The 21,091-nt window shown below is 50.7% G+C and overlaps 8 protein-coding genes across 8 annotated transcripts; 3 read left to right on the top strand and 5 right to left on the bottom strand.

Moving 5' to 3' along the window:
* Positions 1-747: 747 nt before the first annotated feature.
* G6M90_00g021480 (uncharacterized protein) lies at positions 748-2,272 on the bottom strand (the record flags this gene model as incomplete). Its single annotated transcript, XM_014692913.1, has 2 exons — positions 748-1,618; positions 1,677-2,272. 2 exons carry the CDS (start codon positions 2,270-2,272, stop codon positions 748-750), a joined length of 1,467 nt encoding a protein of 488 aa, XP_014548399.1.
* A 695-nt stretch (positions 2,273-2,967) lies between these two features.
* Positions 2,968-4,282, top strand: hgh1 (the record flags this gene model as incomplete). Its single annotated transcript, XM_014692914.2, has 4 exons — positions 2,968-2,988; positions 3,083-3,232; positions 3,311-3,424; positions 3,497-4,282. The coding sequence occupies 4 exons, from the start codon at positions 2,968-2,970 to the stop codon at positions 4,280-4,282; spliced, it is 1,071 nt and encodes a 356-aa protein (XP_014548400.2).
* A 234-nt stretch (positions 4,283-4,516) lies between these two features.
* On the bottom strand, positions 4,517-7,133 carry G6M90_00g021460 (uncharacterized protein; the record flags this gene model as incomplete). The annotated part of the gene is made up of 5 exons (XM_066129875.1): positions 4,517-4,953; positions 5,019-6,036; positions 6,099-6,778; positions 6,831-6,926; positions 7,007-7,133. 5 exons carry the CDS (start codon positions 7,131-7,133, stop codon positions 4,517-4,519), a joined length of 2,358 nt encoding a protein of 785 aa, XP_065985720.1.
* Positions 7,134-10,400: 3,267 nt separating this feature from the next.
* G6M90_00g021450 (uncharacterized protein) lies at positions 10,401-13,020 on the top strand (the record flags this gene model as incomplete). The annotated part of the gene is made up of 4 exons (XM_066129874.1): positions 10,401-10,434; positions 10,495-10,587; positions 10,667-10,673; positions 10,758-13,020. 4 exons carry the CDS (start codon positions 10,401-10,403, stop codon positions 13,018-13,020), a joined length of 2,397 nt encoding a protein of 798 aa, XP_065985716.1.
* Positions 13,021-13,329: 309 nt separating this feature from the next.
* PRD1_1 (Saccharolysin) lies at positions 13,330-15,503 on the bottom strand (the record flags this gene model as incomplete). Its single annotated transcript, XM_014692917.1, has 2 exons — positions 13,330-13,597; positions 13,666-15,503. The coding sequence occupies 2 exons, from the start codon at positions 15,501-15,503 to the stop codon at positions 13,330-13,332; spliced, it is 2,106 nt and encodes a 701-aa protein (XP_014548403.1).
* Positions 15,504-16,983: 1,480 nt separating this feature from the next.
* cdc4 (Myosin regulatory light chain cdc4) lies at positions 16,984-17,603 on the bottom strand (the record flags this gene model as incomplete). The annotated part of the gene is made up of 3 exons (XM_014692918.1): positions 16,984-17,012; positions 17,109-17,342; positions 17,423-17,603. The coding sequence occupies 3 exons, from the start codon at positions 17,601-17,603 to the stop codon at positions 16,984-16,986; spliced, it is 444 nt and encodes a 147-aa protein (XP_014548404.1).
* Positions 17,604-18,909: 1,306 nt separating this feature from the next.
* G6M90_00g021420 (uncharacterized protein) lies at positions 18,910-19,878 on the bottom strand (the record flags this gene model as incomplete). Its single annotated transcript, XM_014692919.2, has 2 exons — positions 18,910-19,807; positions 19,865-19,878. 2 exons carry the CDS (start codon positions 19,876-19,878, stop codon positions 18,910-18,912), a joined length of 912 nt encoding a protein of 303 aa, XP_014548405.2.
* Positions 19,879-20,137: 259 nt separating this feature from the next.
* On the top strand, positions 20,138-20,811 carry G6M90_00g021410 (uncharacterized protein; the record flags this gene model as incomplete). Its single annotated transcript, XM_014692920.1, has 2 exons — positions 20,138-20,372; positions 20,444-20,811. The coding sequence occupies 2 exons, from the start codon at positions 20,138-20,140 to the stop codon at positions 20,809-20,811; spliced, it is 603 nt and encodes a 200-aa protein (XP_014548406.1).
* Between the last annotated feature and the right edge of the window lie 280 nt (positions 20,812-21,091).

Genomic DNA, 21,091 nt, shown 5'->3' with positions numbered 1-21,091 from the left:
GAGTTGAGAAACCCTGGAAAGGAAGATTAAAGTAGCTGTGGCAAAGTATAATCAGCACAACCATTGTAATGTATGGAGATGTGTTGAGTGATATACTTTATCTCGCTTGCTCCCGTTGGGCTAGGTAGCATCATCCTCCGAACCAGAGAGTCCGACATGGGACCTCTCTAATAGCGCGTCGGCTCTACTAGATGAACCGTGTGAAGCCTTGGGTTTTTGATGCTGATTTCCTTCACGGCACAGTGCCACATTGGTGGGTTTCAAGTGTTCGGATCGTCAAGTTGTGTCAGGAATTGTGTGAAAAGAAGCCTTTTAGGGAATGGAGACCTTTAGGATCTCGGCGTTGGATAGGAAAACTTGCATAGGGTCGGTTTGGATTAGGGACGGTCTAGATACATTTTGACAGGCAGGCTGAGGAGCAAGATTGTGGGTGTTTTTGAAATGGTCACAGGGAACTCCATGGGGTGCGCATCCATCTGGAAGAAGGAACGAACGGTGAGTGGTTGTCAAGTGAACCCATCTCTATAGAGAGACAATGGCCAATGCCATTTTTGTCTTTTTCTTTTCTTACCTTTTGGACACGAGGAGAGCCATTTATTGTAACACAATTAACTGTTTTCCGCTAACATATTCTAAACGCAAAAGCGAAGCCATTATTGCCCGAAACTAGCTCCAAACGCCATGCAAGAGGATCCGAATGCCATGCTCGAATCTTGCCCCCAATGCTTTTCTCCAATTCCTTTTGTTTTAAGAGTCGACTGCCATGGTATCATCGCCATCCAGAGCCTCACCTTGGGGTTCCAAGGGAACACCACGTCCCCGTCCCGCCAGCAGTTCTCGTCGCACTTCCGGACCAATGGCAGAATGGCCGTGGCCTAGGAGCAAATCCAGAAGTGCTTCACGTTGGTCTTCGGTAATATCACCTTTGTATCTTTGAGCAAATGCTAGAAGACTTTGATGCCAGATAACAGGCAACTTCGTCTTGACGTCTCCCTCACCGGACACCCCGGCCATGGCATCGCCTTCCTGGACGCTGGCAGGGTCCTCGCTACGAAATCGAAGAAAATGAAATACCAGAGCGTCAATGACCTGGTATGGCAGAGCGTACTTCTTCTCCAACAATGTCCTAATGAAGATGTTGGTAGCACCACCACCTTCGCTTCCCTGGGAGGCTTCTTGGGCAGCGATCTCGCAAAGACCCTTGAGAGCTGCAGCAGAATGCAAAACTGGGACGGAGACTCTAGCAAGTACAGCGGAGATGATGTGGGCTTCTCTCAGGGTGCAGGTACCACTGCCAATAAGCGGGAAGAGAAATCCCTTGAAAAAAGCAGAAGGCTTGTACAGTGCCTTCTTGAGAGAGTTGAACAAGTGAACATTTAACTTCTTGTTTTCGTAAATGTCTTCACGGACTTTTTCCAAGACCACCATTTCGAGGAATCGCTGCACGATAATTGGCTTATGAGAAACAAAAATTCGGGTTGCCTGGAAGCAAGCATTTGGTGTCCAACGATCTGGTCGGGTAATTTCGAGAATTTCCTCCCAGTGGGGAATAGTTGGGAGGATTTTGAATGGCTTCGGCAATGGACCTGACTTGTAGCGCGATAAGATCTCTCCGATTCTACAGTTGCGGTCAGCACAATCTCCCCTAGGCTTTTTTTTCCACGACGGGTACTTACTTGGTGTAAACCTCAACTACTTTGGGGGGTAGTTCATAATCGTCAACTGGCACGCCGGCATCCTTTCTAGCCTCAGCAGCCTCGTGCGCTGCGATCTTCTGCAGAATGATATCTGCCAAGTTGCGGCTTTCGCCTTCAACTGCGTCGCCCGAGGGCTTGAGGTCCCAACCATGCTTCAATAGATCGTCCTCCTCGTCGGGCATGAACTTCTTGTACATTTCAAGATCTTCAGGGTCGACTTCAATCTCCTCCACAACCTCGTCGTCATCACCCCAGGCGTCATCATCGTCATATGTCTTGACTTCCTCACTATCAAGCTTGTCGTCGAATCGAGAGTCGTACCCGAAGGAGTCGATGGTTGGCTCAGGAGCAAAAGAGGCTCTCTCAGAATTTTCCTCCTCAGCTAACTCACGACCTATCCTCAAGATATTCTTTGAGGCCTTGGAATCGACAAAGCTTTCATCGGCATCCTCAATGTTCTTTGACTTCTTTTTGGTGGGCTTGTTGCGCAAGAGACCAGTAGCGAGAATATCGTTCTCGAGAGGGTTATGGCGACGGGCAGGCCGGTCGGCCTTTGGAGTAGTAGCCTTGGGCATTCTGGGCGTATTCTTTTGGCGATGGAAGCACTGACGACAACAAATGCCCAAGTAGACTATAAATTACGCCAGTCTCGCGGGCTCTCACTCTATGGTGGCACGCGGGCGGTGGGATGGAAAATCGAAAATTTGTGCCTTATCGATCTGCCGCCCCTCATTCTAAACCTGGTTTAGCGTCGAGATGATTAACCACAGAGCATTCTCACCGCCTTTGGAATGTTGGCACTTCGACATCTCTATTTCGGACTTTAAATTCCAACAATGGTGGAAATCCTATCGCAGAGACTCGCAATTGCTTTCATGATATGCGTTCCGACGTTGCCGGTTGCCGGCTTCTCATCGCTCAAAAGCCGCGCTGTCACTCAAATCACCTAACGGGTACGGAAGGGCTGGGGTATGATACGAGTTGCGACATAATGGCAACGCGGAAGGACAATATTTCGTAGCCATAGCCCCCAGTATTTTTTGCTCTTTGGGAAAGGGCTGATGAATGTGACAATCGCCATCATGTTGATATAACGTTTAAAGATTGGCCCCTGGCGATGACGCTGAAGCCCCCCATGAGGCTCCGATAAACCCCCACTATCAAAACTGCCCCTCCAAAACTTTTATGTCGAATCGATGTCTAGTCATTGAACATCCTCAGTGCTCACTGTAACACTCACACACTATACTGAACACCTGAAACCAAAAAGATGCCCACAGAACTGGAAGAGGTGCGTCAGAATCCCTCCAAGCAGCCGAAACATATTTTGGAATTTTTTGCAAGGAAATAAAGAAGAAAAATCCTGACCTGGCTTCTTGTTACAGCTTGTGGGCTTCATTGCTCATCCCAACCCACAGATTCGGCTGGCGGCCACCGAGAATCTAGTGCCATACTCAACGTCGGAGCCTGTAATATTTAAAACGGAAGAGATGAAACCCATTAAAAACTTGAAGCTTTTGATTCGGGATCATCCGGTATATTGCGACCGGAAACCCTGACCCTCTGCATGAGTTCAGGTGAAAATCAAGCAAGGAAACTAACCCTTTGTGTAGAAAATTGCCGAACATGTCCTGACCATGTTGATCAACCTATCAGGAGACCCTGAGATTTTGGAGGACTTGGCAAACGATGACAAGTTCATCGGTGTGGTATTAGACCACATAGTTGTACGTATCATCCATCCCCAGGTCCAACGTAGCGTCACAATTTCTAAATCATCTAACCACCTCCGTGTTTAGGGCCAAGGGGAGCCCAACGCCAACTTATTAGCCATGCTTCTCGCGAATCTAGCCAAACTTGATAGTTTCGAGTCCATCCTGGAAAGAAAGCAAACTGCCCCCTCGGCCCTCGGCTCCGACGACTCCATTATGAACCAGCTCATGGACCTCTTCGTCAAGGGCCAGGACGGCGCATACAACAAGAAGGCCAACTTTGACTACCTAGCCTATGTGTTCGCTGACTTGTCCAAACATGAGAAAGTCCGACAATATTTCCTCACGGAGCAGAAATACGACGGGGTCATCCCCCTCACCAAGATCAGAGTCTTCACAGAGCACGAATCGGACGTCAGGCGGAAAGGTGTAGCGAGTACCATCAAAAACGTCGCCTTTGATATCGACTCCCACCCTGTGTTTCTAGACGAGGATGGCATCAATCTCCTGCCCTATGTGCTGCTTCCTATTACCGGAAATGAAGAGTATGAGGTGGAGGATACGATGGAGATGCTGCCGGACCTGCAGCTTCTATCGCCGGACAAAAAGAGGGACTCGGATAAGAAGAATATCCAGACGCATATTGAGACGTTGACGCTGTTGACGACGACGAGAGAAGGCAGGGAACTGATGAGAAGAGTCAAGGTGTATCCAATCGTTAGAGAGACGCATTTACGGGTGGATGATGAGGGCGTTAGAGAGGCTTGCGAGCGGTTGGTGCAGGTTTTGATGAGGGATGAAGAGGGGGAAGAGGGCGGTGCAAGTAGTCAGGTACAGGAAGTGGATGAGGATGACGAGATTGTTGAAGTGTAATGGAGACGAAGCGCATCCATGTGTCGCCTTATATGGCGCATTCAATGTTGACAATAGGCGTGATTGCACTGGCAGGAATACGTCGGTCAAATTAAAAGCTATTCTGAAACAGTACGTAAAACAGTACGTAAAAAAAGTCAGTGCATTCTCTATGTAAAGATAGGATATTAATCATCGTGTCACATTGCAAAATCATTATAAACATAAATCAGAAGCTATACCGCAACTATTAGTTTAGCACTCGCTGGGAAAACGTCCGTCTTCAGACTCCCCAGACATAGTCCGATCAAGGGGGCTCATTACCGCAGTCGCAGAAATGTAATCGCCGCCAAACCTCTCACTTGTCGAGGTTGGAGATATGGGTATATCGGGCCGAGAGCGCTCTTCAGGAGAGACCATTGGAGGGTCTTGATTTTTGGAGGATTCAGAAACGCTGGAGAAATTAGGTATCTCCAATCTCGGACGGGGTTGAGACCATGTGCCAAGTAAAGGAGACTCAGTCCATTCCCTCTCGCCGTCGTGCGTATGGGAATCGGCACCTGGGCTCCCAAGTCCCGGTTGTATATTGTACTGGGAAGTGGTTGTTTCGAAACCGTAGGGGCCAAATTGTTTTTGAAATGTGCTCATTGGTGTGAATCCAGTATCATGTAACTCGGCAGGTGAAGATGTATCTATGAGAACAAGTTAGTCGTTATATACCTGAGAGGGATAGAATGCTATGTAAACCCCAACTTACCGCACAGCTCAGATACTTGGGTGTCTTCCATCTCGTGGGGTGTGGTATCTGTTTTATCCGTCGCAATCGGCTCGAAGGTGGAATTCTCTTCGAGATCAGGAGAAGTTCCAGTTTCAGGCTTTTGAAGTGATTGTATCATCATTGATCTTTTGGCCGCCCCGGGTCCTCTAGCCCACGTCATGATATTCAACCCGCTCTCATCCGCGGTCGAGTCTGTTGATGAAGCAGCGGAGGATTTCTTTCTCCTGGCACAACAATACCACAGTGCAATACCAAGTCCGACGGAGATAATTATGGGCACAAGAACTGCGGGAAGAATGATTTGAAGCAAGTGGCTATCATGCGGGAAAACAGCCTGCTCTGGAGGAGATGTTGTAGCACCAGGTGGTGGCGGCGGCGATGACGCAGAGTCATATGGCCAGTACTGTTTGACCTTTTTCGTGTCATACGCCACTGAGAAGACAGCCCCTAGCTCTTTTGAAGCCCAGCCTGAGGGCACAGGCGATGAGACAGTTGCTCCTCCGGATGCGGTTCCACCTACAGCAGCAATGATCTTTTCGTGTACACCGTAATTGCCATATTTTGTTGGTGAGTAGCCGTCCAGCCATTCCCCAGTAGTTAAGTTAAAAACAACCACGGGACCCTGATCTAGACATGTGAATGACGATCCAATCGTGGGTGTGTATCCTCCGAAAACCATCATTTGGTCTGGATATGGCTTGAAACACTTGTGTCCCGAGCGACCATGGACGGGAACTCCCTTGTTAAGTAAGGTCCAAGAGAATGACGGTAGTGACAGAACCCAAACCTCATCAGAGAAATCGTTCTTCGGGTGTATTCCGTCATAACCACCGTAATAGTATATGTTGAAGCTAGATTTGTCTGACGCTGGCGCTACGACGGCACAACCTCGCGTCCTTGCCCCTGGACCACCTTCCGTTGGTTGTTGGTACCATTTCTTGTTGGCAACGTCGTAAATGTCGATCGTACGCATAAATTCTGGGCTTTTAAGCTTCTTCTACAATGTTAACATGGGCATTTTAAAGGAAATACGACCACCTCGACGAACGGCCTACTTACACTCTCCGTTTCATTCGCGGATTCGAGATCTCCAGATGCCCAGTCCGGATACACAACTCCACCCAAAACAACCAGAATGCCTTGCTTCCCTACTGGGACCCAGACGACTTCGGGGTTTGCTCTTGGCTTAATGTTATCAGGAAGAGTTATGTTGGTCCACTTCTCGAAAAGCTGATTCGTCATGTCCAGCTCAATAAGCGTGTTAGAGGGAATCATGGCCAGTGTTGTCTTATTCTCATAAGTCAAAACACTGATTGGCCCTCTGCTTGGAGACGTGAGGCCTGAAAAATACCATGCTTTGTTCTCTGATGGTGCATTGACCGGCCCTCCATAGGCGATATACCTAGTTACACCGTCATCCAGATGCCCACTGTTGAAGCCGCTTTGCCATAGAGGTTTTTCTGGGCCATATGCATATCGGCGATAAGCAAGCACCGCATTTGCGGCAGGCTCGGGGTTCGAAGCGAGAGTATTCGCAGTCACGGCTCCTCCATAAAGAAAGAATTCGGCGTCGTTAGCCAGCATACCACCATCGTCGTAGCCTGGTTCTGAGCTGATGCCACTTTGCTCCCCGCCTATTGCTTTGGACATGCGCTTGTTTACAAGAATTCCAGTGACATTTGTGTCCTTTGAAAAGGACTCAGAGAAATTGTATGACAGGACGTATCCTTGGAAATTGCCTTTGGCATGTCAGTTGAAACTATCTTGCCAGTGGAATTATGATGAACTTGCCTTGATCGAGTACTGGACCAAACTTCCCTGAGGCAAGTCCAGAGTTCCACCAGATATCTCCCCCATCAAGATAGACGGTATCGCGAATTAGCGCAGCTGCATGGGGTCGAAGTGTGAGCGGAGACATCGCGACAAGAGACATCATGACAAGAGACGACTTGACAAGAGTGACATACCTCTGGGCTGCGACCATGTGCAAATGCTAGTGTTGATTTGGTCGCTTAGCCAGTTGCTAAATTGCGCGTTGGAGTAAGACGCGAATCCTATGCATATCGCCAGTTGGGCCTTGGAGCTGATTTTCATTTTGTTGAATTGTTGGAGCTGCGATGATGGATGGAAACCATTGAAAATTGCTTGGTGATCCGCCAAGGTTCACAATAGTCTCAGTATTGTAATTACTCTCGAGTAGTAACTCGGTAGCGCGTGAGGTTTCAATGTGTCGTGTCACCATGACCCATACTTTCTGTTGATGGGATACTCCGTACAGCCCACCGGCAAATATTCTCCAAGTGACTTCCCAAAGGTTGTACGGAGTATGTGGGTTGTAGTCTGGAACAACGACAAGTGCAGTTGGACAGGCTGAATGTACGGAGTATGTCTCAAGGACAAATGAAGGCTGGAGCTGGGTTTGTGAGGCTGATATCGGTGAAGACGAAGATGGTTGCGATACTCCACGACTACAAGTGGTTCTGGTCTGTGATACACGGGCCTTTTGCCACCAATAAGAAAGACACTGAGTGAGAAGAAGCTTACCGGCGACGCCAGCCTGGACTCCGTACTCTGTACTCACCTTCCAATCAATGCTCTCCCAGTCGGCCTGCCCGTCTTCCGACTGACTTTACACAAATGCTGTATAACCACGGCTTGGACCGACTACATGTCCTCTCCACAGAGGGCTTGTACCACATGGGCATGACCAGGCCATGTTTGCTGCCAAGATAGGAATATATTGACCGAGTCCTACAAGAGCCCCTCGAGTCCCTCAACCATGGACCATACCAGGGCCCCGGGGCCCCGTCTCCCCTCCTCGCATGTTGGGCGCGGGCCCAAGCTCTCGACCCAAGCTCTCGAGACACGAGGCGGCGGGGATCATGGCAAGGCAACGAATGTGAGGAGGAGGCGTGGTGAAAGCACCCAGGTAGTCGGTGTCTCTGGGGAGTCGGGACGAAGCTGCGGTGTAGGCGTACGTGTGTATTGTGGAGGGAAGACAAGGGTCCAGAATTGGACAATAGCAGTTCCTGATTACTAGAAGGGCAACCCGGACGGCCGGGGTCAAGCAGGAGGGGAACCCAGACCAGTGGCCGACCCCAGCTCTGTCAAAAGACCACGAGATGACCGGATGTACACTGATCTCGGATATATATGTATGCATGCACGGAGTGCCAGAAGGGCTGTACTGTGCAGTAGCGAGCGGGACGTGTGAGAACAAAAAAGATGGCGGGAAATTTCAAATCAAGATGGGGTGGTGAGTCAATAATGAATGCATGGCTATCGATGTCTCATTCTGGAAGGCGGAGTACGCAGAGTACTCGGTACATCCATCGTGCTTCCCGTACTTGCAGCCGCAACTGCCTCCTCACCCCCCTGCTCATCCGTCCTCCCCTCCTCGGAGATGGCTCCATCGACCTTGATCATGGATGAACGAGGCTCTGACACGAGGATTCGGCACTTGGTGCGGGCACGCCTCTTGATTTAATGCCCATGTTGTCTAGACTCCAGTATGTGCGACTTGACGGCTGCCTCAGTAATACGAGCTGACGAGGTAGAATCTTTGAACAGGATGCAATCGCGATGCACGAGAGAGGCAAGAGCAAGCTCCGGCCAGCCGAGACTGGAGTTCTGATATTCGCTCAGAAGACCACTCAGGTCAATTCGACCACTCAGACCCAACGGTGGTCTTGGATGCATCCCGTCATTTTTGACCAGACGAAAGTACTGGCACAAACACAGCCAACAAGGCTGCCACCGTAACCCAAAGACTTCGACTCTGCATATACGCAGAGTACGGAGTATAGTACATAGTACTTGAGTGCAGACACCGCAGCGGCCCGATTAGGTCGCAACAGTGCATACATACGGAGTACATACATATCTACTTGGCCTTTTCTTTCTGCGTCCTCCAGACATATCACGATGGCCGGAGAAAAGGCTACGGAGCCAAATAATGAGGGATGAGGGACTCGAACAAGTCTCGCTAACGCTCTCGGCAGCGGCTATTTTCCGGAAACAAATTACGCTCAAAACAAAAGGGAAAACAAAAAATAGTTCCTCTGGCCCCACGGGGCTTTCCCTTACACGCCTACTCCGTAGACATGTGGACTTTCTAAAAAAGATGCGGATTCTGTTTCCTTGCGTTGGGGAGAGTACTAGTGCGTGGCCCCGACACAGGCAGCGAGATGCCACGCCGGGGGATAGACGCAGAGCCTCTCTTTGTGCTGCTCGGGCTCAAGCCCAATCGCCAAACAGCGACCTCTCGTCAGGAAGGCCTCAATCTTTTGCCTCGTGTGGAGTACTTTGGGGCGCCGTGCGGATGCATGCAAGATAATGGAGCCAGCAGCTTCTCCTCCCGACGGCCGCTGTCATCCGGGGGCCGCATCTCTGGAAACCCGGGCAACTTGGCAAGCATCCAAGGCCAGATTCTGGCCCGTGCAGGAAATGAGCCTTGTGTACTTCGTACTGCGTACGAGTACCTACCTAGGTAGGTAGGTAGGTAGGTAGGTAGTTACATGGAAATTTGCTCGATTCGTCACCGCAAGAGATGCGTGCGCTTACGATTGGATTGTCTTGGGGAAATTCGGTTTGTAACACCCAGCGATTGCTTCGAGCGTGGTTCATGCTAGACCTGTCGCCTTGGCCTTAAGCTTTTTGTTATTAGTAGCAGACTGATCTGTGTATTTTGTAAATTGTTCTTCTCCCCATCTGAGCTCGTCTTCGCCATTATTTGAAATCTTGTTGGTCCTTCCATTGCTTGCGGGAGTTTCACAATTGCCACCAAGCACATCAGATTTTATCTCAATCGGACTATTCGACCTTTCAGTCTCAATCAGCGCAGTTTGCTTGGAGCCCAATCTATTCTTGTCAATACCTGATACCATTCCCACTGCCAAAGACAGCAATCGCGGGCAACCACTTCGACCACCGGGCCAAATAGTCACTGGGAATCTCTACTTATAGAGCCCTTTTGTTTTAGGCCTACCTCCATCTGTACCTGGGACCAGTGTCTTCATTTGGGAGGACAGAAGAGCCAGAGGGTTGTCACTCGTTTCTCCATTCGTTTCAGGCACATTCTCGAAGTTGGAAAGCTACATTCGTTAGCTGGGCGAGGGCCAGATTTCACGCAAGATGCGTCTTGCCAGCTCGCTTGGGCTTTTTACAAGCCTCGTCGCTGCAGTCCCTGGGCTTGATGTCGGGGCCGGCGTTGAAGGGTTACTTACGGTTGATCTCAACCTGTTTCCGGACTCCGTTCTGGCCGCCCGATGTGATGAGTGTTGCCCAACGACAATAAGAACAGTCATATCGAAAATTTAGTGAGTAGCACTTGTTAGTATCGTAGTTATGTATTTGCTAACAATGGAAAAGTACCACGATTTACAGCGAAAAAACGGTCAGACTTATGTGGTGTCAACTGGGAAAATGGGTTGGCCGATGCTGACATGGGAGATAGATATATACTACCGCAACACAGCACGACGTTTCTACCGAGGTGCAATACACAACCAAATACGTTACTACAACAGCCCTCTCGACTTACACAAGGGTATGGATCATATCGTCGACAAGAACGAATGGATATCTGCTAACATAGCCCAAGTCTTATCCTGTGACCGTAACTAAAGTCATTGAGTAAGTGCAAAGTCTTCGAAGACCAAGGATCAATTTAATCCGGCAGCTACTGGCTACAGCAAGATCACTAACATGGTGACGCAGTTGTGACCCTCCCTACACAAACGGTTATGAATCTACTGAGGGCACAAACACTGAACAGATTCCAAAACTCAAGGGACGGACGCACGGCTGTAGGACAACAACAGTAACTTCCTGGGCTACGACCACGGCTACAAAGACAGTTACTGGTATTGAGTCCGTTGTTACCACGATAACGGTTCCGCAGGAGACGACCATTCACGACACACATACTGTAGTCGACTCGACTACAATATGGGTGCCCACAACTTACACGGAGACTAAAACGGTCGTTAGCGAGCACCCAGTCACTCTGACTGTCGACAACACCAAGTACACTACGAAATCCACCACCATAGTTACAACATTTGTGTCGACAGTGATAACAAGCTTCCCTGTTGTGACCACGCTCACACTACCAGGTCAAACTATAACGGCCCCCGGCCAGACTATAACGGCCCCCGGCCAGACAATAACAGCTCCTGGCGAGACCGTAACAGCTCCCGGCCGCGATGTAACTCAAACCCTCGCAGGACCAACAGTCACGGCTCCCGGCCAGACAAGCACAATCACTCTTCCCGGCGTAACCAAAACCTTGCCAGCAAGCACGATTGTGACAACGCAGATAAGGACGTTACCCCCGTCAACAGTCCACATCACCGACGACCAAGAAACAAAGACCATCACTCGGCCAGGATACACAGTGATAGAGACCAGCACACTTACCCTCCCTCCCACAACAATCAAAAAGCCAGCTACTACTGTCACCGTGACTCCCATGTTTGACGTCAGCCTTTGCCCGACCCCCACAGGAGTTTCAACACCGTTGGACGCCAAGTCAAACCGTACATTTGGTTGCGAACCTGGCTATGTATGCAACCCTCCTAAGCCAAATGGATGCAATCTGTGGCCGAAACCTCCATCCGACGATTTCCTTTGCGATCCAAATGACTGTATCCCCTCGCCGCCTTTTGCAAAGGTCGAATGGCAAGAATGCGAAACCGGCTATTACCCACCCTCGTATGGCTACTTCAACCTCGACCCCGAAGGATTCGGTCTTTCGTACGACATCTTCGAATATAAAGTCATCAACGAGACCATAAATGGACACCCTTCCATGATCACAACAGGGAACTGGGGTTCGCAATCATCGCTGACTGCCTGGCCTAAACCCTCCCCGCCGGCCTCGCACGGCCAAATGCGCAAGCGTATCAACGACCACAAAGCCTGTCACAAGTCCAAGAGAGACATTGTTGTTCCCTCCATATGTTATAACCCTTGCAATCAAGCCTACCTCATTGCTCAAGGTACTGGAAAAACAGACGGGCTGTGTGATCGAGATTCAAAATTCAGGGCTGCCGAGGTCTCCTGCAGCAATTGTATCAAGGCCAATGCTAATAGCAACTCTACCTCTACTGGAGAGGCACAAAAGGAGCCATTTGAGCAGTTTATTAATTTCTGTGGTGGTACCAAGGCTGAGAAACCTCCAACTGCTTCACCCACAACTCCCGAGCAGCTTGTTACCCAGCAGCCTACTATTGGAACCAGCACGCAAGTCGATGTAAGCCACCCGGCATTCACGCCAATTCTCTCTAGTGAGAATATCGCCTCATCTGCTCCGTCGACGCCGAGCCCTACCAGTTCCGTGGGCTCTACCAATTCCATGGGCTCTACCCATTCCGTGGGCTCTACCCATTCCGTGGGCTCTACCCCAGCCAGCGATGCATCTTCATCGCAGACGACTCACTCGGCTCCCCCGTCTTCTGGACAGAGTTCGCCCATATCTACACCTCCGGGATCTTCTACAAGTGGAAGCTCTGGTGTTCAGAGACCTGGAACTTCCACCGGAGGAGAGACGTACTCGCCCACTACCACCCACCGCACTGCTGTTGGTACTACCGGCGGCAGCGGGAGCAGTTCCAGTAGGCTCAGCAACACTGTCGTCGAAAGCAGTCTTGGCTTCCCCTCCGCCTCCGCCTCCACCTCCGCATCTGCATCTACCTCCGCCCCTGCCTCTGCCTCCGCCCCTGCCTCCGCCTCTGCCTCTGGCCCGAGCTCGAAGATTGGCCATGGTAGTGGTACAAACCCAGGCTCGAGCGAAAGCACCAGCAATGCCAATGCTGGCAACGGCGGAGGCGGTCAACCCGGCGCCACGACAGAAGGTGCACCTGGAAATCCCCCAACATCGACGCCTCCGGTCGTTACAGCCGCTGCCTCTCATCTTTCCAGTCTCTTCTACTCTGCTGGAGCAATTCTTGTTTCATCAGTACTGATCATGATGTTTTAAACGAAAATGTGGACATAATACCTAGAACGTTCTCACATTCTTTTGAATTATTAATTTTGGTTTTGGCTTGTTTGGGTAATGGATGTATCTAATGTGGTGGTCTTTGGACATGAGAGAATGCAAACTCGGGCGCTGTTGGAAGACATAGGATACCTTTCTTGAAAATTTGACGATGTCTGATTTCATAGAAACTGTGTTATCAAGAGGCAGTTTCTTAATATATATATGCGTCTAGCGTGCAAGGAATATGGCTTCTTGCGTGCTTACAGATGCATGACTATGCTTCAATTTGTCTCCTTAGGTCCAACTTCACGCTAGACCGAGTTCTTGGTAGAAAGCCTCAGTATTGGGTTCTCTGCCCAAAAAGTCCTTCAAGGTCTGTAGCTCTTCCTGGCTGCCGCCACGGCCTAGAACTAGCTTCCGGTATCTACGACCTTCCTTGCCATCCATGGGGTCCTTCTTAAAAAATGAGTGGAACATGTCGAGGGAGAAGACCTGCGAGTACAGGTAGCCGTAATATCCGGCATCGTATCCACCAGTGTAATGCCCAATGGTAGCGAATCGATTACCCCATTCACTACGAGATATAATGTCAGCAACTTATTGTTTCATCACAAGTGTGTGTGCTTTAGCACAGATACGTACAGTCCTTGTCCCTGGGCCTCGGGACCCTTGATTCCAGTAATATCACGACGGAACTCGTTCCACACTCTGGCAATGGGCATATTCTTAGCCTCTTCGTGAGACTTGGGAGTATGGACGGTCATATCGAAAAGACCGTAGAGTAATTGCGTAAGGTTGGAGGTGGCCGAGTTGAAGTGCTTGGTCTTGACCAATTTCTCAATCATATCATCGGGGATCTTCTCGTTTGTGTCCCAACGTCGAGAGAGGAACTTCAGGACACTGGGTGTCCAGCACCAGTTCTCTAGCATCTGACTGGGGGCTTCGACAAAGTCACCAGCAACACTGGTGCCATGGAAGTAGCTGTATTTGGTGCGAGCAGCTAGGTCGTGGATGCCGTGGCCGAGCTCGTGGAAGAGAGTGATTACCTCATGGTGCTTCAGAAGACCGGGCTTAGTTGCACTAGGCTTGCTGAAATTGCATACCAGGGCAGTCGCAGGGTAGTTGCGAGTTCCGTCCTTGTTCAGGTAGCCAGGCTCGATGTTGAAGTTGGCATTGTGGCCGTACTTGTTATCTCTGGGGTGGAGATCCAGGTACAAGTATCCGCAGAATCCACTGCCAGCAGCCTCATCGTCCCAGACAGAATAGACAATAACATCCTCGTGCCAGGTCATGTCTTCTGCCTTGCCAGTAGGGCTGAGTCTAGCGCGGTCCTCCTTGCTAAGCTCAACAAAGACAAACCCGAAGATCTGCTCAAAGATTTTGATCATGCCCTGGTATGTGCTATCAACAGGGAAATATTGAGAAATTTCAGCCTCATCCACACTGTATTCCTTCTCCTTCATAATCCTCGAGTAGAAGGGAACATCCCACATGTACAAGTTACCGTCGAATGGTGCACCCCGCGCCTCACAATCCTCCTTCTTGTACTGGAGAAGGCGATCGGCCTCCTTTACACCTCCTGGGGCAAGTCGCTCGCGCAGATCGCCTAGAAATTCCATGACTCTACCTGAAGTCTTGGCCATCTTCTCGGAAATGACCAGGCTAGCGTGGTCCGGGAAACCAAGCATACGAGCGGCCTCGTCTCGAAGGGCAATGATTTCACGGAACAAGGGAACATTGTTGTTGACCTTGTTGGATTCGGCAATGACATAGGTGCGTCTAGTGTCCTCATGGATAGCATACTTGCTCATTGGGAAGAAATGATTGTACTTGAAAGTGACCTTGACCTTGCCCTCGTTCTCTCCGGTGCCCTTTTCGAGCCCGCTAATATCAATATCATCAGGAGGGACACCCTCAAGCTGCTCAGGGGTGAACCAGACACCGCCCATCTCGTCGTTCAGGTTCTTCTGGCTCTGAAGACACAGCAAACTAAGACGCTTCTGAATTTCCTTGAAGCGGTCCCTCTGGGGGCCAGCTGGCAGTAGAAGGCCATTACGGATATACTTTTGGCGTTCCTTCTGCAAAAGGTGCAGAGACTCGCCATCCAGCTTTTGGGAGTCGCGGGTTTCGAATGCAGCATCGACCAGTTTGAATATATCCTCTCTCATCTTGAGTTCGATATTGAACTCGTCGGAAATTTCCTGGGCCTTTGTCGAAGCTTCTCTGAGCTCCTTGCTGGCAGAGACATACTGGTAGAACTGGGCAACGCGGTAGCTTCGCCCCAGCTCGTTCTCGTTCACCAGACCCGGTTCGAGGACACTGTCAAAGATGGCATTTGCGGGCTTCACATCAGCCACTACCTTGTCCAAAATACTCTTTGTGAGCTCATTGTTCTTGTTGATATCGGCAACAACTGACTCGGTGGTGCCGGTGAAGAGCGGTGGTGCCTGAGGCGGGTTCTGGTACTGAGCACCGGCCATGCTGCTTGTCATCAATGGACGAAAACGGTGAAGGATGCGTCGGTCCGCACTTGAGCAAAAATGATTGACAAGGGTGTTGAGACGGAGGAAAGCCCGTGAGGAGGCCAGGGTTGCGGCGAGGATGAAGACGACGAGGGACAGAGCAAGGAGGGGGGATAAGAGGGGACGGGGCCTGGGCTGCTTTAAATGACTGCGCCTATCCAGTTTGACTGCAGGTACGCGAGGGAATTCGGAAACTTCTGTCCAAGGAGCGAGAGGCCGTCTCGATCTAGTTGAATGATGCAGTAGGATGGGAGCGGCGGAGGGCTGTTAAACCGTCTGCAGGTGCAGGAAGCCGCAGTTCAATGCAATGTACCAACGATGACACTGTGAAGCGAGCTCGAGTAACCCAGGTTCGTGCAGAGATAGGTTTCGATTGCGTAATAAAGGCGGATGCAGATTGCAGATGCAGTACGAGATCGGACAAGAACTTCTGCACCGGTTATGCAAGCAATGGTAATAGCACCAGCAGCAGCAGCTTCGCTAGCAGAGACACAGGTTGCCGTACTCCGTACATGCACCGAGACTACTTCCTACTCCGTAGGTAGATAGAAGAGGGCACCTGGGACAGGTAACGTCAGATGTTGCGCAGTCGACGGACCAGACACCAGAGTGACACTTCAATGTTGGGCGTGGAGGATTTCTGGTAAATTTTCGAAGTCAAGTCTGGTCGGTTAGTTTGGGAAGCAAGCTTCCATGTCCCCAGACTACATGTGGCAGGAGGCAGGGACATCCGGACTGATGGGAGGCACTGAGGGGCCACGTTCAAATGTTCTCCATGACAGAGGGGCGGCGAGGGGCGGCGAGGGGCGGCGAGGGGCAGCATTGACGCAACAAGGAACACCCACCAAACCAGACCGCACGGAGCCCAAGTGCTGAATATCGTCCGCATCAGCACCTCAGAGCCATGCAACAGGCTGGCAACGCCAATTGCTATAGATAGCTCCGTAGCCGAGCAAGAAGGCCTCGATCAAATCAGCTTGCCTAAAGACCCAGTCCTTGTTCAGTCGCATTTCCCGCAGCAAGTGCCCACCCATGGTGTTTTATCACCTTCACAACACAAATGTCATCAAAGCAAACTGTATGCTACATGCCAGAACCCAATCAACGATGCACAAATAGAATGTCAACATCAAAGGTTGAGGTTGACTTAAATAAGTAGTCCCACAAGAATAGCCCTCTGAACAACTTATCTACCACTCCAGAGCTTATATCCATACACAAAATAATGACTCTTGACTTGAATCCCAATCTACTCCCACGCACTTTCCAACTCCATGCCTCATTGCATCCTCCATCGCCAAACACTGTCATGTAAGAGAGAAACAGTACAACAGAAAAGAAGAAGACAGAGTAACGCCATCCAGTCCGCACATGCAAAAAGACTGAGCAATCATTTCGTATAACACCCCATCATCGAAAGCGGAAGCCTTACAGTCGCCTAGTTGGCGAGGATGGTTCGGACAAGGTCTTTGGAAGATTGACGTCAGGAAATATTCAAATGCTGGGGGGTCACAGGCCCAGGAGTATCCCTGTGCTTGTCACAAATCGCGCGGCAAAACATACCGGTGTAGTTTACTTGGCCAGAACTGGTGTCCACAGCCTTGAGCAACTCATCAACCTCATCCTCTGACATCTTCTCGCCAAGGTTCGTCAAGATGTACTTGATCTGACCAACGCCGATAAATCCAGTCATATCCTTGTCAAACACTTGGAAGCCGCGGCAATATTCTTCGGGCTCGCCAGGGTCGCGGAAACCGCCAGGGCGGTTCAGAATGCGCTGGAATGTCTCGAAATCGACTGCTCAACAGCGCTGTCAGTCATTCGCGCTCACGAATTCCCTTGCCTTCGCTCTTTTTTCGTCGGTTCAATCTACTCACATTCGCTACCGGCATTCTGCTCGAGGTCCTTGATCTCGGACAAGGTGGGGTTCTGGCCACAGGCTCGGAGCAAATCACCCAAGCTGTCTACAGTCACCCTGCCATTGCCGCGCTTGTCAAAGAGAGCAAAGGCCTCCTTGTAGTTGGTGGAAGCCTGAGAATCGTACTGGTTAGAAGACATTATCAAGTCTGTAATCTGTGCTGCTAATGATGCTGCTGCAACAGAAAGAGGAGGCCCCGTCCTGTCGTCCCGTAGTAACGCGCTTGGTTGAGCTCAATCGAGAGATTCTTCGTGTGCACAGCTAGCCACAGAGTGCTTCTTTGCGCCTGCTTCGATGTTGACAGCCTGCAAAAGAAAATGCGTCGTTCGTTACGAAAGTTGGCAGATGTGTTGTGCAAACCAAGATTTCGGAGCCGCGTCGTTTGGGCGCATTTGGAGGCAATCCAAGCCCGAAGGGGGCAAGCACACGGTGATGACTGGCATCGAACTGGCGAATCACATGGCGAGGCTCGTCGACCGCGGGGCCTCTCCTCTGCTGTTTGTTTACAAAGGCGGCGTCGGGTACTGGGGCAACTCACCATTGTGTCTGTGTCTAGTCAATACCCAAGTACGGAGTAGTCGGAGGGCTAGAGTGCAGGAGGGAGCACTTGAGCACAAATAAATGCACTAGCGGCAGCTTCCCGACTGGAACTCTGTCGTGTACCTGAGATGTGGCTCTGGCAATAAACACCAAGATGTGAAGAAGGTCGCTGAGGGTTTCGCAAGGGACTTTCGGGCTTTGAAGGTGATTTTGGCACTGATGAAGGAGTTGGAGAAGTGTCAAGTAGCAAAGAAAAGGACGACAATGGAATTGCTCGTCTCCTGACACAGACAGACGCTCTGGTCCCATTGATTGCCAAGGGCACGGTGGGCTGTTGCTTCGTCTGTCCCCTGCGCCTGCTTCTTTGGCCCGGCAACCAGTCACTTCGCCCGTTCAGTCCAGCTTCAAAGGTACATACTACATGTACTCCGTACACACACATGCCCATCCCGCAGCGACTTGACTTTACTCATGTTAACCATGTCCCCCGCCTACCGCGTTCTCACATTTCTTGGTATCATCATGAACAAGGCCGCATCCTCTCCGCTGCACAATCCATTTTCTTGATGGCATTTTCCGTCACCTTGCCTGGAGCATGTCACTGGCAGCCGGTGCCAGCTGAGCAGGGGCAAGGGGCCGCGTTCGAAACACTGAAGGGATGTACAACGGAGCACAAAGCCTCCGTGCTCGAGATGTGGACAACTTGCGGTGTGCTTTTATGCACCTTCCATGTCAATCAAGGCCCACGATTCATTGGCAATGAGACATCGAGGCTAGAAGTTACCTACTAGCCTACAGCATTAACATACACCAAACAAAACCTCGCCAAACGTTTCGCATAATCGCTCAAACACATCCAAGTACTTGCAGTCATCGGTCGAAACACAACGAACCATTGCTCCTTATTCAACGCTTCTTTGCCATAAGGATGTACGTGCCCCAGACCGTATCAACCTCGGCGTCCCTCCACCCATCGCCAAGTCCCTTCCATTGCGGCTCTGATTCCACAATACGATCCATGAGAATATCAGCCAGGTCCCCCTGACCTCCCTCCGCCCGGCTCTTGACCTCTGGATGCGCATCACGCCAGCCCTGGAATGCGCTAAATGTTCGGACATACGCCTCCAGTTGCCCTAGATTGATTCTCCTTTGCATCCAGGCTGTTCCAGGGTCCGGTGTCTCTGGACAGTCGGCCTTGATGTCGTACAGATCTCGACGGATGGCCGTCCAGTCTTGAGCAGGCGGTTCCACCTCCCTCAACAGGTTCCGGACTTTATTGCGGCCAGGCTGTTCCCAGTAAGCATTCATTCCCTCGACGCCTGGCTCGACGTCTCCATCTGCGTAGCAGTACTTGTCAAATACTTGGTTGGCTCTCTCGTGCCCAATGAGGACGTTGTCCTTGTATCCCCAGAAAGCAAGAGAACCTCCAGGTTTCACCACGCGAGATAATTCAGGCCACGCTTTGTTGTAGTCAAACCAGTGTGCGGACTGTCCAGCCACCACCATGTCAATGGATTTATCGGGGAGGAAGGACAGGTCTTCGGCGCCGCCCTGATAAAACGTGACTTTCTCATCCTTTGTCATTGATGCGGCTTGCCTCACCATGCCTGGGCTTGTATCAAGGCCAATCACGCTACCGAAATGAGGACTCATTTCCCTGGCAATCAATCCATGGCCGCACCCAATATCCAGTAACGACCCTGATGAGATGTTGGCATTATGATAGCCCAGAACGGTTCTAAACAAACTTGCAGGGTATGTTGGCCGTGCCGCGGCATACCCTGCAGCGGAAAATGTTGCTTTGCTGGAGATGTTTGGTCAGCATGTTTGGAGTGCGCACACAACAATCGGGTGTTCTTACGCAAATAGAGACATTGCTATAACAACATGTTGTACGGTATTACAATGGCTGCTCTTGCATTGGCTCCTTACTTCTGGGGTTAAATTGGAATTTTATGTCATGGACCGAGTCCAAGCCATGTAGCAACACCACGTCTTGCCGATTCGGCCGACCTCGGCTTTACAACGGCTGGGGCAAACTTGGCGTCCCTTCGACCGCTTGACCGCGTCAGGTTCGGAAACCCCGCAGAAGCCGACGGATTTGCCTTTGCGCTTATCGCCATTTTCTGCTCGAATGAGGACATCAGCCGAGAGCGTTACTATTATTACCGGCAACCCCTGGCATTTCGTGGTTCACTCTACTAACCGCGACTTGCAAATGGGCAACCAGCAATTGACAACCAACTTGACAACACCACACAACATAGCCACCACCGCCGGTACAATGGCCACCGAAACCGCCGCCCGCAAGTTCTTTACGTCACCGTTCTTTGCCGTTGTCGGCGCCAGCTCGAATCCCGCCAAGTTCGGTCATAAAGGCTCGTATTTCCAAGATATATCCGCCATCTACCGCTTCGCCCCGACTAATCCTGTGGAATAGTCCATGCTTGGTACTTGGAGCATGGTTTGAACGTCACACCAGTCAATCCGGGCTCTTCTTCCGTGTCTGTGGGCGGTCAAGAGTACGCCACGGTCCCAGACTTGTCTGGGTTGCCAAGTCCTAAGCAGACCTCGGTATCCATCATCACTGCACCTCCTGTCACTGTCAAGGTGCTTGAGGAAGCCAAGAAGATTGGCATTCCAGTCATCTGGCTGCAGCCGGGCACCTTTGACGATGCAGTTCTGAAGCTGGCCCTGGAGCAGGGTGCCTTTGAGTCTGTGGTATATGGTGATGGTGGGCGGGGGCATGATGGTTGGTGCGTTCTTGTCGATGGTGAAAGAGCAATGAAGGAGGCTGGTAAGCTATGATGAATGCACATGTGCGAATAGTAAATCGAATTTAGGCAGCTTGGTTCCAGCGCCTTGAAAACCTGCACGCCGGTACTAGTCTCGGATCGTCGAGGCGCAACCAGAGAATACTCGCAAGCCAGTCGCTGGAAACATTCAGTAAACATTCGGGGCGGTACTGTGGCCAAATTGACCGCCTATATTTATGCGTATTATTTAAGCTGTTTGCCATCGCTGCAGAGCCGTTATGAGCTGCTATAATTTATAAAAGCTTCGATGTTATGTACGGAGTACTATTCCA

Source organism: Metarhizium brunneum, chromosome 1, assembly GCF_013426205.1.
Source record: "Metarhizium brunneum chromosome 1, complete sequence".
Lineage (NCBI taxonomy): Eukaryota > Fungi > Ascomycota > Sordariomycetes > Hypocreales > Clavicipitaceae > Metarhizium > Metarhizium brunneum.
The sequence above is the reverse complement of the archived record's forward strand: the minus strand, read 5'-3'. Positions and strand labels throughout refer to the sequence as shown.